Source organism: Hypanus sabinus, chromosome 7, assembly GCF_030144855.1.
Source record: "Hypanus sabinus isolate sHypSab1 chromosome 7, sHypSab1.hap1, whole genome shotgun sequence".
NCBI classification, from domain to species: Eukaryota; Metazoa; Chordata; class Chondrichthyes; order Myliobatiformes; family Dasyatidae; genus Hypanus; species Hypanus sabinus.
In genome coordinates this window covers 123,175,243-123,196,111 of record NC_082712.1, presented here as the reverse complement: position 1 = coordinate 123,196,111, position 20,869 = coordinate 123,175,243, and the positions used below count along the sequence as shown (strand labels likewise).

The following is a 20,869-nucleotide window of genomic DNA, read 5'->3' as shown; positions in this document are numbered from 1 at the left end:
TTTAGGTTGAATTAAGATTAAGTGAATTGCAGGTACATCTTGTTGGTAAAATAAATTTGGAGAAAGCCAAATAAGATCAGAGGATCAAGAAAAAAAGATAGATTTCAGGAATGAAGGGAGCACACTGAGGTTTGTCCAAATAACCAAAATGTAGGAAAGGTTAATTAATTTTATCTTTGACAGAACATGTTCATATACTGTATACCTTATACTTGTTTGAGGTGAGAGTGGTGAAGGTTGGTGGTGACATTTTAAGATGGTTTCTCATTAAGATGTCATTGTATTCCTTCATATGGTTAAGTGTTGGATGCTTCAACTTAAACTTCACCCATTCTCGTAGAGTTTTGGGAGCACAATGTAGATGAGAATTTGCTTTTCATTTCACTGTCTTCCCATGTCAATCTAGTTACAACCCAGTAAACAAAGGGAAATGTTCAGTCAGAAAACATCATTACATCCACTCTGCAATTATCAAAGAATTATAAAGATTTTCTGTAAAATAGTAGCTTCTAGGAAAATAAATCTAATCATCTAGAAACTTTTATTATTTAGGTAGATTGTGTTTGTCTATTATTGTGACTTAGAAGTTAAAACCCATTTTATGAGTGCCATCAAGATGCTGTATTTCAAAGAGGTTATTTATTCATAGTCATTCTTCCTAATTTACTTATTGCAAGTATTTCTAGCATATCATTTCACCATATAATTCTAATTTGTACTCCATACAGCAGAACATTGGTTCTGTTGGAAAATTATTACATATTTCTACATTGACATAAGTTTTGACTGGACTGCAGGCCTCTTTTGAAATGACCTTTTCTACATCCAAATTTGATTATCATACTATTTGGATTTTACATGCAGTTTTTCAGTCAATGAAGGTTACCTGAAAAGGTTGGCTCATTTGATTCTCACTGCAGCATAGCATCAAAACTCCAAACAATCCAACTGAGATCGGCTCTCAATGACTTTTAAGTGTTGAGGCATAAAAATGGCTTAATTTAACTTTCAACATATAAAAGCATTTGAAACAATTTCATTTTACAATTTATGCTATCAGATTTTTAACATTATGTCTAAGAGCAAGCTGAGGTAAGAAAATTCTACGCTTTAATTTTGGCTTCTTTGTATTTTTATCTCTTCTTTACTACTGAAAGCAATTTGAATGTTAACAGGCACTAAATTCTGTGAACTTCCTGATAGTGTACTTGAGTATGTCACTCAGTCAGCATGCTGGAGATCAGGAAGTGGCTCTACTCGGATTTGAAACCTCAAATAATCTTCCATTCAGTCTGCATTTTACTTGTAGCGTTAGACTGGTTTAAAGGCTATTAGTGTTGCCTTTTTCCATATCTGTGGTCTTATGTAATGTGGGCAGTAATTAGTTGGTCACCTGGAGACCTTTATAATATTGTATCAGTTTTCTCTGAGATCAATCAGTGAGTTCAAGCATCTTTTAAACAGCAAGTTGAGCAAGGTGTAAGAAGTAGATTTATGGTAATTGGTAGGAAGAAAAATACTTTTACAATTTAAAAAATGTAATTAGAAGTTCAATTTGAAAATCTGAAAATTCCTGTATCTTGTATTTCAGGACAAATTGGATGGATTTGTCCCAGCTCATTTCCTTGGCTGGTACCTTAAGGTAGGATAACAATGCGATTAGCTTTCATCCATGACTATTTTGCTAATTAAAGCTCCACCACGATTTGTTATCCGTTGTGTAAAGATGTAATTTTACATCCCTCCCTACTTGGAGGATTTGCAATCAGAGGAGCAACTGTGTGGAAAGAAGACAAATTGGCATATTCTGTCTTGTTCATAATCTTTTTGGAGTCCAGTTCCTATTGGGATGCAACAAGTAGTGTGGACAAATGAAAAGTGCTGATAAATGCAAACTAATCTATCCAAATATGGTGCAGAACAACTGCATTATTAATTCATGAGTATGTTATATTTAGCCTTTAGTATTTTGTATGCACTGTGGTATTTCAATATTTCATGCATGACAGCCATCAATTCAGAGTTGCCATGGATAATTCTGCCCTTTGTCCTCAGCATAGAAGCGAATTCATTTGGTCATTGTGTTTTTGCTGAATTCATGGAGTGGCTTCTCAATTTATTCTACCTTGCTCCAAAACCTTGCAAGTTTCTCCCCTTTAATTATTTATCAGTTTCCTTTTTAAAAATATCATTCAAGTTGTCTTTGCCTTCATTTCAACGATACTTTCCAGATTGCAACTCAGATCCTATTTGGCCCATTGTCCCGCTTGAAAGACGTTTTACCATCCAATGATATTTACGACTCAACTATTTTATCAATCAATGTCCTTTATCTGTCATATCTTTGCCTCTATATATAGACACAAATGGACAGAGATACAGAGAGAGAGGGGTTTAAAATAAATATATTCAGTATCAACTTGTAGAATAGTTCCAGATTTTTACCGTGGTCTTCATGAAAATTGCTTTCTGTCTTCTGGTCTTGAATAGGTTGGCTTTAATTATCTGGTTCTTTCCCTGTGTCTTGATCTGTCCATCCAGTCAACTGCACTTTCAGATCAATAGGAAAGAATTTCACTTCTTGTGCCTACCATCTCTTTCAAAATGCACCATCTAAGTTTGCTTAATCTTCCTGGATAAGCTAATCCTTGGAGCTCTCATAATTCCATCCAGTATTCCTCCTAAAGTATCCTTTCAGTGGAAATCTGAGATGTGATTGCCAAATCGTGTGAAGTAATTGGAGACATCTCCTGAAATTTTGGTATCGTAAATCCGTAACTAAATCATTCATTAAGCAGTCTTCCAATGTCTTATCAGAATCTCATTCTTCAGGCTGTAAGTGGGGAAAAAATAACTTAATTCTATGAAAGTAATGGAGAAATGTCTCTTATAAATGTAACTCACTGTTAATTTCCTTTTTTTTATTCATTTATTAGTCTTTTCAGTAGTTTTTTTTTCCTTCTCCCTAGACACTAATGATTCGAGACTGGTGGATGTGTATGATAATCAGTGTGATGTTTGAGTTTCTGGAGTACAGCCTAGAGCATCAGTTACCTAACTTCAGTGAATGCTGGTGGGATCATGTATGTATCTGGGGGAAATACAGGCATGTTTCATGCTCACATACAACCTGAAGTAAACTATGTAATGTTATTAACTATTGATACAGAAGCATCTTTAATTTCATGGGATTACTCCAAGACTTGAGTAGATTAACTGTGAAGATAATTGCCAGCAAATTTTCTCTTGAAGGTACTCTCTTAGTATGGTTTGTGGTGAACATGACTAAGAACTTTTATTTCTACAACAATGCTTGCAGGCAGAATAAGTCTCAGCACTTCTGTTAAGAAAGAAATGAAAAGTAGATGCTGAGTAAGGAGATGAAAGGGGGAAATACTACTGGAATAGGGTAATGATGTGTACAGATGGTAAAGTACTTGGTCAGGAGGGTAGATTATTGAAGAAAATGCAGAAATTAAGAATAAGCACTCAAGTAATTGTGTGGCAGTGAGGAAGTTGAAGCTGCCATCTTAGCAACTAAAAATACTTATCTTTTTCTTGAGACCAAATTTTGAGAAATTTCAAGGCTGGGGTACATTTTTGGATGTTTGAAAGAAACTTTTATGGTTATTGAGTGTAGGTTGGAGAATGGATGATGTGGATTGTTAGCTGAGCCGTGGTTTTATTGAGGGTTGTATAGTATACTGTTCTGTTAACTTCCTCTTTTTCCTATAATGTTTGTGGATCAGAAAAAAAGTTTAGATACTGGTAGTTTTTGCTGAACAGGACAAACCATGAATAGTAAGTGGTTTTAGCAAATGAGAAGCATCTGTTGTTAATGAGGTAAACATCAAGCCTTCTTGAGCTTAATAAAAAGACACATTGAGCTAGTGTTTCATTGTGTTATGAAACCCCGTAACTGGGTCACTTACCAGCAAAGATAGAGAGGTCCGTTGAAGTCTGATGGTAATATTTTTAAAAGTATTTATTGATAAAAATAAGATTAATGCAAACATACAGATAATATACATCGTCAATACTAAATCTAAAGCGCGGGTATAATAATAACCAATAAGAAATAGCTCTATCGTTGTCTAAGGGATAATGTATTGTCCGATGGAAAGATAACAGTCACTGTTAGTTCGTTCAAGCTGCAGCATTTTTGGGTTTAAGAACGAGGCGGTTTAAACTTGCCCAGGTCTTTTATGATGCCAATCCGTTGAGTCAGAGGAGTGGGTTTCCCCGTTGTTAGCTAAAAGCCGTTTTCCGTGGTTCCAGCCACCAGTTCCAGCAATGGAACTGAACGCACGTGGCCTCCTTCAGATGACTTCCTGCTGTTACATGGTTGCTTAACGTTTCCTCTGGTGCGTCTGAGGGGCTGTTCCTACAGACCCTCTTGTATCCTGACTCGCAGGGTCGTAGATGTCAATCAGGTTGGGGCTGTGCAATCTCTCCCTCAACCAGCCCAGTTTGCCTGAGGGCGTTCACGTAGCCTAGTCTTCAATCCACAACTTCGCCTTCTGGAGACAATGGCCATGTCCCGTAGCTTTACATCGCCGGGGAAATGAGACATTCTGCACGTCTCTTCTCTCATTTCCTGGGCCCCTTGACCCAACCCAACAGTGATCTTGCGATTCTCACAAAGGAGGGGGCTACGGACGTAACAATTGCAATAAGTGTATTTACTCTTGTAATGCAGGAAATGGGCAAGGGAAACAGTGAGCATGGCAGTGCAGTCCTGTTGATAATGGAGACCATAAATATCTGGGCATCGTTTGAGTAAGTGACATTGAGTGTATTGCCATGTGTATAAACGATAAAGTAAAATTGTAGGGTTGTGCTGAGGAAAGTGTCTAGTATGAGGAAGTCGGATTTCTATTCTTGACAAGCCGCAAGACCTTTATATAATCAAAGTGTATTTTTTAAGCTCTGGATCATGTAAAGCCACATTTGAGTTCTATTTACTCTGGAGATATGTGTATATATATATATATATATATTTGCAACCTCCATTCTAGCAACCTGAAATAAGATATGACAGCTTTATCTTGTGAAAAGGTTTGTAAAATTGTCGTTGTGTTTACAGTGGATTATGGATGTGTTTCTATGCAATGGATTTGGAATCTATTGTGCAATGAAGACATTGGAGTGGCTTTCAATGAAGCCTTACCACTGGCAAGGACTCTGGAATATTCATAGCTACAAGTAAGTCAGTCTGGTTGTGAAGTCACGGTGGATGGGATCATTCTGCTCAACAGTGACTTTCTGTTTTCCAGTAAACATATGTTAATCATAAGCACAGTGTGGAAATTCAGAATTTTAGCTGCATACCTGCAGTGTAAAATTACCTATATTGATGGATAGTCATCTGTAATATTTCAGTGTGTATACCCGTATTCAGCAGAACTGGAAGCATCATTGGTAATGTTTCTTTGGCTGAGATCCAAATTGTATGAGGAATTGACAGACTTGTGGACTCAGAGTTGGGAATTTTCCACCTGCTAAATGCTGTTGCTTTCGACAAGTTAATGCTGGGACCTGACTGTATGCCAACGATTAACCTTCTGAGTTTGCCATCAGCAGTTCAGGCCAGTGCTTGTCAGCAATTTATAAAAGGATTAGCTTTTGTTCAGTTTGATTTTATGTTGGAAGGTGGTTGTGGAGTCACTGGTACTTCCTCCCATTGCTTGTTGCACACAAGCTACAATGTTTTAGTTGCTTTCTATAAATCCAACTTGCAATGTTTCTCATCAAAATTAGAAGTGTAATATTTATTTCTGACCTTAATTTTGAGCACTAGGGTGTATCTATAAAAATCGTTGTTGGGTTCTAAGCTACACATGAGAGAGCAGAAAGTTACAATCTAAATTGTATTATGCATGCGCTGTACGTGTGTAATGGACCATGGAACATTTGAAGTATTCAGAAGCAGTAGATGAAGCAATAATTAATTGTCCAACATTACAGGTTAAAAATAAGTAGGAACTATTCCTTGCATTAATCTTTATAGAAGTAGGTTCCGGCCTGGAATATTGCATATTGTTGTTTGCTAAAGTATATTGCTCAAATATCTGCTGCGGTAGCATTACAGTTGAAAATGCAATCCCAGGAAGCATTTTCTAACCTGAGATTTTTATTTGTTTATCTATGGGATTATCAAGCTGGTTGCTTGTCCTGGATGTCATGAAGATTCTTGTGTTGTTGCATTACACTCTTCCAGACATTTCAGCCTCATGATCTTATTGAACAGACAACAACTTTGTCAGACCCAAATAATTATAATTGATTCATGTTATCTCTGGAAGTGTTGCATGTTGCATATCCACCATTAATTGTTATCATCAAAGTAAAAGGAGGGTGACATAAAATTGTGCCCACAAACTTTTCTGATATTCCGTCTTCGTAGAACCATTCACCTAAGTACCTCAGTAAAAAGTAATATTGATGTAGAAATGCATAAGTGTACAGGGTCTCTGGTGTAAAGGAGCTATTTACTGTTGACTGTCTCTAATTTTTATCTGATGTTCTTTTTATTCAGAGGGAAAATCAAGCGCATTGCTTTCCAATTTACACCATACAGCTGGGTGAAGTTCGAATGGAAACCAGCCTCAAATCTTCGCAGGTGGCTGGCAGTTTGTGGAATTATTTTCATGGTAAGGAATTCTGTTACATTTGGATGTGAACATACATTTAAAATTTTGCTCCTCACTGTTTCATAATTGGACTACTCATTGCTTGAGCAGTTGGAAACAGGCCTAGATTTATTTATTTACCTCAAATTCCAGGAATTGTTAAACAGTATTTGTAAGTATGATAGTGTATTAGTTTAGTAACTGAAGTGGGCAAGGTCTGGATTGATGATAGGGAAACTAGTTCTAAAACACATCAAGTAAAATTACTATGACAGATAGTAAATTCTGGACTACCAGTTTGACACCATCCCATAAATGTTAATTTTAAAAATTTGATTTTAATATCTTATTTTCTTATAATTGGGTTTATCAATGCTTCTTCAAATGGGACAGTTAGCAACTATGAGAAGCTGGGTCCAAAACTGGCTGGTATCTTTCTGTCTCTTGTGAATGATGGATGAAAAGAAAGAAGTGATTCTTGCACAAATAATGCAGCCAAATCTGTTTATCAGCTTGTCTTTCCCAATCTTCCTGCAAATGGGACGTGGAGCACTTTAGGCAAATATTGGAAATTTGTGGTCAATTTATTTCCTTCAATTAATTCTTTGATCAATTTACATTTTTCACAGCACTAATTAGCTTCATAATATTGTAAACATTTTACATTTGAGTTTTGTAGTCCAAGTACTGAGCTGTTTGTCTTGAGGATAACTGTAACAAATGTGCTAAATGGGGTATTTTTTTTTCTATTTTACTTGTTTAGAGATGACAGCGCCTACTAGCTCAACGAGCTTGCGCTGCCCAACTCTGCTTATGTGACCAATTAACCTACTAACCTGTACTCCTTGGATTGTGGGAGGAAACTGGAGCACCTGGAGGAAACCCACACTGTCATGGGGAGAACATACGAACTCCTTACGGAGGGCAGTGGGAATTGAACACTGGTGGCTGGTGCTGTAATAGCATGCTGCCCCTGTATTTCGGGAAAGCAAGAAGGAAAATGAATTTCACATTACTTTGTTAGAAAAAGTTCTTTTAACTATTTACATTTGAAAATCTTCATTTCGATTATATACCTAAGAAATAAGCAAACTTGTGTCTATATTTTGCAGTTCCTGCTTGCAGAGTTAAATACATTTTACTTGAAATTTGTCCTCTGGATGCCTCCTGAACATTATCTCGTCTTGCTACGTCTAGTTTTCTTTGTTCACGTAGGAGGTGTAGCAATGCGTGAGATTTATGACTTCATGGATGACCTGTAAGTATTTGTTGGAATAGAAAGATGAGCTTAACAGTTATACTGTGTACATTGAGACAATTGGCAGCCTGAGACTGTAGACTCAATCTGATCCGTGGAAAATTATTGCCACTATTCAGTCATTGTGATGAGATTGATTTTAAATGGATTCTTATTTCTAAAGCATTCGAAGTGCATCCATCTGTTTCTACAGCAGACATTTTTCTGTAGTCACTATCGATGTACCAATTCGTACATAAAATGTAGGTTTCTGATTAGTTGTACCTGGCATTGCCATGCCTTTTTCCATAGATAAAGACCACATCATGCTCAAATTAGGCACAAATGGGAGATTTCCACCTATTGCACTGGTGTCCATTGTAAACTCTAGTGAAGAAGCCAAAATTTACTTCACTGATTCCTCTGAAATATTGGTGAACCAAAACTAAAATTCATGTTCCTACTATAACGTATTATCTGTATTTCAGAATAGTTTGTCAGTTTAGACACTTCCATTTTGGGGAACTCTCCAAGGTGTAGAGCTAAATTTCTACTTGTATATTCATCTTTAGTGTAATTATTTTCCCCCTGTTACTCTGTAGTTTCACTGATTATAGTTCTCTGTTGTCACATTATGCTTTTTAAGTAATGAAACTTCCTTAATGGTAAGACAGGCATATGCATGTGCTTATTTGTCCACTGTTTCCAAAGGGTGGTGAAAGTTTAAATTCAACTCTTCTGTAAGTGTTCCAGGATTGTGAACAGTTGGTGTTCACTACACTGTGATATCCTGTTCGAGCACTTTTGATTGTTGCTCTTAAAACCTTGCCAGAAACAGAGTAGTTGAAATCTTGCTGTGGATTGAATTTAAACATATAAGAGCTAAAAGGTTCTCTGAACATAATGGCCCATATCCTAGGGTATTAAATGTGCTAGAGCATCAGGGTAATTTTGCTAGAAATCCATAAATCTTGGAATGGTCTTCATGGATTATAAAGTAAAATCTAACATGTAATCAAGAACAGGACATGTATACTGGAGACAAGTTGGCCTTGGCATCATTGTTTAAAAACTGATGGAATCCATTATTGGTCAAGGATACATCAAAGTTATATGATTGCGCAAACTTGACACAAATTTAATTTAAAAAAATTTTAAATCAAAATCCCACAGAGACTAGAAATCAAGCAAAAAACAGAAAATATTGCCCGAAGCATGTCGTCTTCCTTTCTCCATGGATTCTGCCTGCTCTGTGTATCAGTGTTTTCTGTTGGATTTTAGGACTGATACATTAGGGACATTTAAGAGACTCTTAAATGGGCACATGGATGAAAGGAAAATGGAGGGTTATGAGTTGTGTAGGGGGGAAGGGTTGGATTAATTATGGAGTAGGTTAAAAGGTCATCACAACATTATGACTGAAGGTTGTATATTGTTTGTTATAGAAACTGCTATATATCATGAGAAATAGGAAGTTTTTCTCCCTGAAAGTTAAATTGAGGGAACAGATTTTTTTAATGTTTAATGACCAGGAGATGCTGAGACACCAGCTAGCAAACACATCTCTACAAAGTAACTTCTGTAATTAATACTGTTGTATCCTTGCAACATCTATATTTGGGGTGGGAGGGGGGGGGAAGAAAGATTTCTTCAAGTATCAGAGGAGCCCAAAATTGTCTCAGGTGAATACTTCCAATGCTGGACCATAAAGATTATGCAGAAAGTATTGATCAAATGTGCATTCTTCAAATAATTTTGAACAGAATAAATACTGCAACAGTGAAGGTAAAGGTTAAATATTATTTTCAGTTTCCTAAACAGATCAAAATGTAAATTTGTCTAATTTTCACCACAGTAAATTTTAAGTAATAGTGTTTAAACCATTTTTCTGCAGGCATTTCCATAAAAAACTTGGTCAGCAAGCTTGGTTGGTAGCTGCAATCACAGTGACAGAATTCTTAATTGTGCTGAAGTACGACCCATATACGCTCACACTTCCGATTCCTTTTTATGTTACCCAATGCTGGATCCTTGGCTTTATACTGGTCCTGTCTTGGACAATATGGCGTTTCTTTATACGGTAGGTTTTATCCAAAATATAATGTGAATCTATGAATAATTTATTGTGTAAGATATGAGGCGTTTCATTAGAGATTTAATTATACTGTATGCTTAAACAAATGCTTAAGTGTGTACTTATAGTTTTACCAAAGTTCTTGCATGAATTTGGATGTTTTGCTGATGGCCTCAAATTCCAAACATTGTTTTCAGTCAGGCCAAACATTGCTTTATTTTACTCTGCATTCTTTACTAATGTGGTTTAGTAAAGGTTTATGAAAGGATTCTTCTGTTGATATTTCATTTATTAGGGATGACCAAATAATTTCATTGTGCTTGAAGGGAATATTCAAGTTGTGTTTAGTCCTAACTTCCATTACTCAAGAAAATCCAAAGCATTACAAATGCTTGAAATCTGAAATAAAAAGAGACAGTACTCCATTATGAGCAAAAGACTGGAAAATAAATTTGAAATATTAGCATGCACAGATTACTACATGGACTTGCAAGAGCTTGTACTTGGTCATTAAATCTCATTTAAATTGTGAAATTGAGAAAGTCTGTTTTCCAAATAGAATATTCATATACCAGGTTTCCACCGCTATCCGAAGGTAGAGCATTCCTATGAAACCGTCTGTAAACCAAAATGTTGTAAAGCGAAGAAGCAATTACCATTAACTTATATGGGAAAAATATTTGAGCGTTCCCAGATCCAAAAAATAACCTACCAAATTATACCAAATAACACATAAAACCTAAAGTAACTCAAACCATGTAGTAAAAGCAGCCTATATAAAGTAGAAATATTGTATGTACAGTGTAGTTTTGTTTATCAGAATCGGGAAGGCAGCAAGCCAGAATCGATTTGAAGAAAAAAATCGGCACGTACACCATGCACACACAACTGCCCACACAAGACTTCACAGTCATGGTAGTCTTTCTCAGGTAAGCACACATAAAGTGGGCGTCCTTTTGTCGTAAAAGTGAAAATCCTTTTTGATTATCGAAAACTGGTACTAATGTAGGGCTTTCGTAACAGCGAGCTGTCATAAAGCGAACATTCGAAAAATGGGGGCCACCTTTACTTTAGTACTTTTATAAAATTTTGGTTAGGGTTATTGTGACTGTTACTGCAACGCTGGTTACTGCCAATACAGAAAGGATACAGATACTTTGAAAAAGGTGCAGAAGAGGCTTACCAGGATGATGCTTGGATTAGAGGGTATGAACCAAAAGGAGAGGTTGGACAAGCTTGCGTTGATTTTTCTATAACGGGTGTGGCTAAGGGGAGATTTGATAGAAGTTTATAAGATTATGGGAGGCATAGATAGAATAGACAATAAGAATCTCTTTCCCAGGATAGAAATGTCAAGTACATTTAAGTCCATATAAGTTGAGACGGAGAAAATTTAAAAGAGATGTGTGGAGCAAGTTTTTCTACATAGTGTGGGTGCTTGATCTGTTGATTGGAGTGATGGAAATGGATATGATAGTGGTGTTTAAGAGGATGTTCAATAGGTATGTGAATATACAGGGAATGGGAATGGAGGGATATGGACCATGTACAGGCAGAAAAGAATTAATTTATTTTGGCATCATGTTAGGTGCAGAAAGGCTTGTTCCTCTGCTGTGCTATTCTATGTAGTTCTTGCCATCTTCTGACCGCAGCCTCACTTGAGATTAATTTTCAGGTGATAAACATCATTCATGAGTTTAGTCACTGTTGACTGAGTCGGTAGCTAATTAAATGGAAGTATTTGAATACCTTTTGATGTCATGAGCGAATGTGAATAATATAACTACTTCAGCTACCCTAATAGTTGTTGGTGTGTAATTAAGGCTACATCCACACTAGACCGGATAAGTTTGAAAACGCCGGTTTCACGTAAGAACGATAGGCGTCCACACTATGCGTTTTTGGAAATATCTCTATATCCACACTGAAACGGAGATTTCGGCGAATCTCCTCCTGTTGCGCATGCGCAGGACACACCTACCAAAAATAAGAGAAATGTTTGGTGTCGAATCTCGCTGTAAAAGTGCGCGTTTGTGTAGTTACAGACTAGAAAAACTTAAAACGACGGACAGTTGTTGACTCTCGTGCAGGAGAACTTAAAACTAAAAAAAACAAATACTGGAGCATATGGTGGCAACTGACAGGGAGTTCATGGACAGATTGACCCGGCTGATGACGAACATTGAAAAACTGACCAACTCTGTTGCATTAATAAAGCACCATGTTAAATGTATAAAACATGCCTGCATCAGTGTTACCTTATATTTCCATTCAATGTTACATTAGGCTGTTACACATTTACTGTCAGAGAAGTACTTGCATAAATAGATAAATCACCTTCATACGAGCAAGGACAGAAAACAGGGCGAAGTGAGTACAGTATACTTATTTATTCAGTAAGTTATGGGTCAAAGTATTTGGTGAGTACATTTCTAACTCTTCTGGCGTCGGTTTCATTGCTGTCTGTTCTGAAATTGTTAAGGTGCGTTCAAGAAAACAATGATCGCGCTGCGGTCTGATAGCATTTTCAGAAGTCTCTGGTTTCCCCAGCCACACTGATCTGCCCGAGCAGCATTTTCAAAAATACCCACCCTAGAAAGCGTTTTTGAAAAGCTCTAGTTTCAGGAGACGAAAACGCCGTTTTAGTGTGGACGGAGGGTAAAAACGAAGAGAAAAAGCTTCGGCTACGGATTTATCCGGTGTAGTGTGGATGTAGCCTAAGCAAGAACTCTTTAGGGAGGAACCGCCCCTAAAGAATGTGCATAAACATGAGAAATTCAGCAGATGTGGAAATCCAAAGTAACACACACAAAATGCTGGAGAAACTCATCAGGTCAGGCAACATCTATGGAAATGAATAAATAGTTGACATTTCATACAAAGACCTTTTTTTTAGAATTAAAAGGTAGGATAGCTAGAAGACGATAGGTTAAGCCAGGTGGGTGGAAAAGATAAAAGGCTGGAGAGGAAGGAATTTGATAGGAGAGGAGAGTGGACCATATGGGAAAGGGAAGGATCAGGGGTCCCGGGGGAGGTGATAGGTGAGAAGAGGTAAGAGGCTAGAGTGGGGAATAGAAGAAGAGGGAAGGGGGAGGGAATTTTTTTTAACTGGAATGAGTAATCAATATTCATGCCATCAGGTTGGAGGCTACCCAGACAGAATATAAGGTGTGGCCTTATCTTGGCCACAAGAGGAGGCCATCGAGCAACATGTCAGAATGGGAATCTGGATTTACAGTAAATGTTTGGCCACTAGGAAGTTCCGCTTTTGGTGGATGAAGTGGAGACGCTCAATGAACCAGTCCTCCAATTTATGACAAGTTTCACTGTTGTAGAGGAGGCCGCATCGGGAACACCGGACACATTAGATGATCCCAGCAGATTTGCAGGTGAAGTGTTGCCTCACTTGGAAGGACTGTTTGGGGGTCTGAATGGAAGTGAATGGCAGATGTAGCACTTGGGCTGCTTGCAGGAATGAGTGCCAGGTGGGAGATTAGTGGGGAGGGGCATATGGACAAAGGAATCATGGAGGGAGTGAACCTTGTGGAAAGTGGGGGGTGGGGTGTAAAGTTTATGTTTGGTAGGATTCCTTTGGAGATGATGGAAGTTGTGGTAAGGACAAGAGAAGTTCTATCATTGTTAAGGCGATGGAAAGATGGGGTGAGTGTGGATGTATGTAGTGTTAACATCTTTTAAAATTCATTCTGTCTAGATGTCACTCTTGAATGAAAAGCACTTAAAAAGGCCTTGGAACAGTCTGCATTCAAACTGAAATTTTAAAGCTGTGTGGCAAAGGTCTTCAAATGCATATCCATAATCCTGTCATCCACAGTAGGGACTTAAAAGATGCTGTAATCATTGCTGTCTTCCAGAAAAGAGCTGGCAAGCTATAGTAGATATAGGAAGGATACTGTAGAAAAAGACAGCACCAGTGACTTCTGAGTGGCTGAGGAGCTGCTCTCTGAATCGCATTGTGGGTTCCATTCACCTCAGGTCACAGTGGATGAGCTGCACCATGCAGTAGTTCCGAGAGGAATGTAGAGAGCATAATCTACTGTTGTAGGTGATCTTTTGGATCTCAGTAAACCAGTGACCATTAAACAGGGGGAATGGAGCATTCATCATTAGCTTAATGTTTACTTCATGATGCACGCAAGCCATGGTCCTAACCAATGGTTCTATAACAGAACCACACTCAGTAATAACTTGTGCTAGATAAGCTGCATCTTTGCCCTGACAGATTTTTTACTTTTTCTCACCGCATTGCTGTATATTTCCTGAATTGTCTGTAGTCAACATCCACAAATGTGGCATAGCGGTTAGCATAATGGTATTACAGCACTGGAAATCTGGGTTCAGTTCTATCACTGTAAGGAGTTATCCATTCTCCCCATGATTCCCAGATTCTAAAGGCATATGGGTTAGTAGGTTAATTATTCACATGAGTGTAATTGGGTGGTATGGATTCATTGGGCTGGAAAGGTATGTTATCATGTTGAATCTCCACTTCATTTTTATAAGGGTAGTGGAAGGAAGAATCAAGTTATGCTGAATCCTAAGGAAGTGCCTTAAAGAGTTAGAACCATAGAACATTACAGCACAGAAACAGGCCTTTTGGCCCTTGGCTGTGCCGAACCATTTTTTTGCCTAGTCCCACTGACCTGCACCTGGCCCATATCCCTCCATAAACCTCTCATCCATGTACCTGTCCAAGTTTTTCTTAAATGTTAAAAGTGAGCCTGCATTTACTACTTCATCTGGCAGCTCATTCCACACTCCCACCACTCTCTGAGTGAAGAAGCCCCCGTAACGTTCCCTTTAAACTTTCCTCCCTTTACCCTTAACCCATGTCCTCTTTTTTTTTCTCCTCTAGCCTCAGTGGAAAAAGCCTGCTTGTATTCACTCTATCTATACCCATCATAATTTTATATACCTCTATTAAATCTACTCTCATTCTTCTACACTCCAGGGAATAAAGTCCTAAGCTATTCAACCTTTCTCTGTAACTCAGTTTCTCAAGTCCTGCAACATCCTTGTAAACCTTCTCTGCACTCTTTCAACCTTATTAATATCCTTCCTGTAATTTGGTGACCAAAACTGCACACAATACTCCAAATTCAGCCTCACCAATGCCTTATACAACCTCACCATAACATTACAACTCTTACATTCAGTACTTTGATTTATAAAGGCCAATGTACCAAAAGCTCTCTTTACGACCCTATCTAACTCCTGAGTGCCCTACTGTTTACCTTGTATATTCTACGTTGGTTTGTCCTTCCAAAGTGCAATACCTCACACTTGTCTGTATTAAACTCCATCTGCCATTTTTCAGCTGGTCCAAATCCCTCTGCAAAGTTTGAAAACCTTCCTCACTGTCCACTACACCTCCAATCTTTGTATCATCAGCAAATTTGTTGATCCAATTTACCACATTATCATCCAGATCATTGATATAGTTGACAAATAACAATAGACCCAGCACTGATCCCTGTGGCACCCCACTAGTCATAGGCCTCCACTCAGAGAAGCAATCCTCCACTACCACTTTCTGGCTTCTTCCATTGAGCCAATATCTAATCCAATTTACTACCTCACCATGTATAACTAGCGACTGAATCTTCCTAACTAACCTCCCATGCGGGACCTTGTCAAAGGCCTTACTGAAGTCCATGTAGACAGCATCCACTGCCTTCCCTTCATCCACTTTCCTGATAACCTTCTCGAAAAACTCTTAATAGATTTGCTAAACATGACCTATCACGCACAGAGCCATGTTGACTCTCCCTAATAAGTCCCTGTCTATCCAAATACTTGTAGATCCTTTCTCTTAGTACTCCTTCCAATAATGTACCTACTACCGACATCAAACTTACCAGCCTGTAATTTCCCGGATTACTTTTAGAGCCTTTTTTAAGCAATGGAATAACATGAGCTATATTCCAATCCTCTGGCACCTCACCTGTAGATACATACATTTTAAGTATATCTGCCAGGCCCCTGCAATTTCAGCACTAGTGTCCTTCAAGTTCCAGGGGAATACCCGATTGCCTCAAGATAGTAAGCACCTCCTCCTCTTCAATCTGTATAGGTTCCATGACCTCAGTACTTGTTTGCCTTATTTCCATTGATCCCATACCAGTTTCCTTAGTAAATACAGATGCAAAAAATCCATTTAAGATCTCCGTTCCTTTTGGTTCCATACATAGCTGACCACTCTGATCTTCAAGAGGACCAATTTTATCCTTTACTATCCTTTTGCTCTTAATATACCTGTAGAAGCTCTTTGGATTATCCTTCACCTTGACTGCCAAAGCAACCTCATGTCTTCTTTTAGCCCTCCTGATTTCTTTAAGTTTTTTTTGCACTTTTTATACTCCTCAAACACCTTATTTGCTCCCTGTTTCCTATACATGTCATTCATCTCTCTCTCCTTTATCAGAGTTCCAATATCCCTTGAGAACCAAGGTTCCTTATTCTTATTCACTTTTCCTTTAATCCTGGCAGGAACATACAAACTCTGCACTCTCAAAATTTCTCCTTTGAAGGCCTCCTGTGATTTATCAATCACATCCTTGCCAGAGAACAACCTGTCCCAATCCACGCTTTTTCGATCCTTTTTCATTTCTTCAAATTTGGCCTTTTTCCAGCTTAGAACCTCAACCCGAGGACCAGATTGATATTTATCCGTGATCAAGTTGAAACTAAAGGTGTTATGATTACTGGAACTGAAGTGTTCCTCTACACACACTTCCGTCACCTGTCCTAACTCGTTTCCTAATAGGAGATTTAATATTGAATCCGCTCTAGTCAGTACCACTATATATTGATTTAGAAAACTTTCCTGAACGCATTTCACAAACTCTTATTCGTCTAGACCTTTAACAGTATGGGAGTCCCAATCAATATGTGGAAAATTAAAATTAAAAGTTATTATTCTTTGTACTGAAACATTTATCTCTCACGCTGTGCCCCCCCCCCCCCACTTTGCTGCATCTGACTTTATCTTCTCCTTCTTAAATTTCAGGGTGAATTCAATCATTATGATCACTTGCCCCTAAGGGTTTTTTTTACCCTTAAGTTCTCAATTAGTTCTAGTTCATTGCACAACACCCAGTCCAGAATAGCTGGTCCCCCGGTCGGCTCAACCATGAGCTGCTCAAAAAAGCCATTTTGTACCCATTCTAGAAATCTGCCCTCTTGGGATCCAGCACTGACCTGATTTTCCCGATATGCCTGCATATTGAAATGCCCCATGATTATTGTAACCTTGCCTTTTTGGCATATGCAGTTTGGCGTGCTTGACCCATTGTAAGTTTTAGACCACATCCTTACCATTGTTTCAGGGTCTGTATATAAATCTCATCCGTGTGTAGTGGTGCACAACGCGCTACTAAAGAAACATATGGAAGCAGAGAGAACTGAACTCAGAATGCCTTTGCTGATTCAAAATCGCACGCTTAAACCTCCCCTCCCATGGGTCCCTGCGACCTATGGGACGGACATGACGTCAGACTGCCCCCAGAAGGTCCGCCCCGAGAGGGTAGTTCCAAATGCGCTGCTGCATGTCTGCCCGCTGCTCCCGATGGCGGTTCGAGTCCTGCGTGTGTGGGCTGCCACACCCCCTCCCCCCCCCCCCAGAAACATCCATCGGGGGAGTGGAGCCCCCAGTCTGTGTAGGTTGCCTGGGTGGCCAGCCTCACTGGCACAGTGCAGGTACCCTTACTGGTTGCTCAATGTCCAAATGCGGTGATTTGAGGCGGTCCACTGTAAAAGTCTCTTCCCGGCCACCCACCTCTACGACACATGTGGTTCCATTGTGCTGGAACACGAAGGGTCCCTCGTATGGCCGTTGTAGAGTTGAGCTGGGCATGCCCCTGCAAATAAAAACATACTCACAGTCTCAGAGATCTTTAGGGGTAAAGGATGGTATGGCACCATGCCTGGAGGTCGGGACCAGTGCCAGGGTCCCTACCTTGTCCCACAGCCTCGTTAGTACCGCCACTGGAGTTTCTTCCAAACCTGGGGCCTCTGGTACGAACTCACCTGGGACCATCAGGAGGGCGCCGTAGACCAATTCCGCCGAGGTGTCCAGGTCTTCCTTGGGGGCTGTGCGGATGCCCAGTAGGACCCAGGGAAGCTCATCTGTCCAGTTGGGGCCCCTGAGGCATGCCATCAGGGCCGACTTGAGATGCCGGTGGAATCACTCTACCAAACCGTTGGACTGGGGATGGGTGACCAGGAGCTGTGCCAGAGCTGTCCACAAACCAGACGTGAACTGTGCCCCTCTGTCAGAGGTGATGTCAGTTGGGAGGCCGAACCTGGCGATCCAGTTTGCAATGAGCATCCTGGCGCAGGACTCAGTGGATGTGTCTGCGAGTGGTACGGCTTACGGCCATCTGGTGAACCTGTCTACCATGATAAAGATATACCTAGCTCCCCGGGAGACTGGCAGGGGGCCGACGATGTCCTCGTGGATGTGTTGGAACCTCCTGTGTGTCGGCTGGAACTGCTGGAGGGGAGCCTTCACCTATCTCTGGACTTTGGCAGCCTGGCAGTGTACGCAGCTCCTGGCCCAGTGCCTGACCTGTTTGCGCAAACCGTGCCAGAGGAATCTGTCCGCTACCAGCTTGATGGATGCCCAGATGGACTGGTGGGCCAGGTCGTGCAGTGTGTCGAATACCCGACGCCTCCATGCTGCTGGTACCACTGGTCAGGGTTTGCCGGTAGACACGTTGCACAGGAGTCGATCTGCTGCTGGGCCAATGGAGACGTCCTTCAACTGGAGTCCTGAAAATGGCGGTGCGATAAGCCGGGATCTCGGTGTCCGACTGTTGTGCTTCGCAAGTGCTGCGTAGTCTATTCCTGAGTACAGTATGCCTACTGAGTGGAGGCCGGGGCGAGACAGTGTGTTGACAATGACGTTGTTCTTCCCTGCGATGTGGCGGACGTCCGTGGTGAATTCTAAAATAAAGGACAGGTGCCTCTGTTGCCGAGCCAACCATGGGTCCGGTACCTTGGCCAGTGCGAAGGTGAGGGGCTTGTGGTCCGTATACACAGTGAACTCCTTTCCCTCGAGGAAGTACCAGAAATGCCGGACAGCCAGGTAGAGTGCTAGCAATTCTCTGTCGAAAGCACTGTACTTCACCTCTAGTGGCCGTAGAAAGCGAGTGGTCACCACTGATCCTCGATGAGCTGCTCCAGGACTCCGCCATCTGCCGTATTGGAAGTGTCGACTGTGAGTGCCGTGGGTACATCGACTCTTGAGTGTACTAGGAGGGCCACCTTTGCCAGCGCCTCCCTGGCCTGCTCGAACGCCTCCGTGTCCCATGCCACTTCTTTAGCCTTGCCGGCCATCAGGCTGAACAAGGGTCTCATGGTGCGGGCCGCCGCCGGCACGAACCGATGATAAAAGTTGACCATCCCTACGAACTCCTGCAGGCTCTTGACCGTGCTAGGCTTGGGGAACTGGCGGATGGCCTGGATTTGGTCCGGTAGGGGAACTGCACCATGTCGGTTGACTCTGTGGCCCAAGAAGTCGATCTCCGTCAGCCCGAACTGGCACTTCGCCGGAATGATTGCTAGTCTGTGGTCGCTCAGGCATTGGCAGAGCTAGCGCAAATGTGCCACGTGCTCTTGGTGCGAAATGCTGGCCACCAGGATATTGTCCAAGTAAATGAAAACAAAATCCAGGTCGCGTCCCACCGAGTCCATGAGACTTTGGAAAATTTGGGCTGTGTTCTTGAGACCAAAAGGCATCCTCAGGAATTCGAACAAGCCGAATGGGGTGATGAGGGCTGTCTTGGGCACGTCGTCGGGATGCACTGGGATCTGATGGTATCCCCTGACCAGGTCGATTTTCAAGAAGATGGTCGCTCCGTGCAGGTTCGCCGTGAAGACCTGGATGTGGGGTACCGGGTATCTGTCGGCGGTTGTGGCATCGTTGAGCCTTCTGTATTCTCCGCAGGGCCTCCATCCTCCTGCGGACTTGGGCACCATGTGCAGCGGGGATGCCCCCAGGCTGTCTCAGCGGCGTACAATTCCCATCTCTTCCATCTTACAGAACTCCTCCTGTCAGGAGCCTGTCGGGTGGGAGCCTGCGAGCTCGGGCATGCAGCAGTGGTCCTTGCGTGGGGATGTGGTGCTGTACGCTGTGCTTGGGATTGGTCGTGGAGAACTGCGGGGTTACTATACAGGGGAATTCCACCAACACCCTGACGAATTCGTTACCTAAGAGGGTCACAGAATCCAGGTGGAGGGCCGGTAGCTTGGCTTCTCTGAGTTGGAAAGTCTGGAACGTCTCGGTGTGGACCAAACGCCGGCCTTTTAGGTCGACCAGGAGGCAGTTGGCTTGTATGAAATCTGCCCCTAGTAGTTCTTGTAACACCGCTGCCAATGTGAAAGTCCAAGTGAAATGGCTGGACCGGAAATGCAGTGAGATAGTTCATGGGCCATACGTCTGAATACTGGTGCCATTTGCAGTGGTGAGTCTGGGGCTGGGACCGCGTTACGAGTGTCCATGTTCGAGGGGGGAGTACGCTGACTTCGGCCCCAGTATCTACCAGGAAGTGCCGTCCAGAGTGTCGGTCTCAGAGGTACGGAAGGCTGTCTCAGTGGCCAGCCATTAGCGATGGCTGGACCCGGCATTTCCCGGAAAAGCACATGGTGGACGGCAGCGGCACGTCCTGAGCCCCATCTTTGGTGATAGAAACACCATTGTTCAGAACTTTCGTCCTTTACCCCCGTGGGTCTGGACGGCTTCAGTTGCGGGGCCTGGGCTTTGGGGCATGCGATCGTGACTAGGCCAATGGAGGCTGCTCCACGTTGCTTGCTCTGCCAAAGGACTTCTGCTTTAGCTGCGACCCTGCATGGGTTGCTGAAATCCTCACTCACGAGGAGGAGGCGAGTGTCCTCTGGCATTTGCTC

The 20,869-nt window shown here is 41.3% G+C and overlaps 1 protein-coding gene across 4 annotated transcripts in view; it reads left to right on the top strand.

The window, feature by feature from the left end:
- The window catches only part of ptdss2 (phosphatidylserine synthase 2), an 80,981-nt gene that overhangs the window by 53,792 nt on the left and 6,320 nt on the right, over positions 1-20,869 (top strand). Inside the window, exons 6-13 of one of the 4 annotated variants that reach the window (XM_059975500.1) lie at positions 1,592-1,642; positions 2,970-3,083; positions 5,087-5,205; positions 6,539-6,653; positions 7,745-7,890; positions 9,764-9,949; positions 10,764-10,872; positions 13,200-13,332. In XM_059975500.1, the coding sequence (XP_059831483.1) occupies positions 1,592-1,642; positions 2,970-3,083; positions 5,087-5,205; positions 6,539-6,653; positions 7,745-7,890; positions 9,764-9,949; positions 10,764-10,872; positions 13,200-13,332 (973 nt within the window). Of the gene's footprint in view, positions 1-1,591; positions 1,643-2,969; positions 3,084-5,086; positions 5,206-6,538; positions 6,654-7,744; positions 7,891-9,763; positions 9,950-10,763; positions 10,873-13,083; positions 13,333-20,869 lie in introns of those variants that run through there. The other 3 variants (XM_059975503.1, XM_059975501.1, XM_059975502.1) reach the window with 3 other exon arrangements.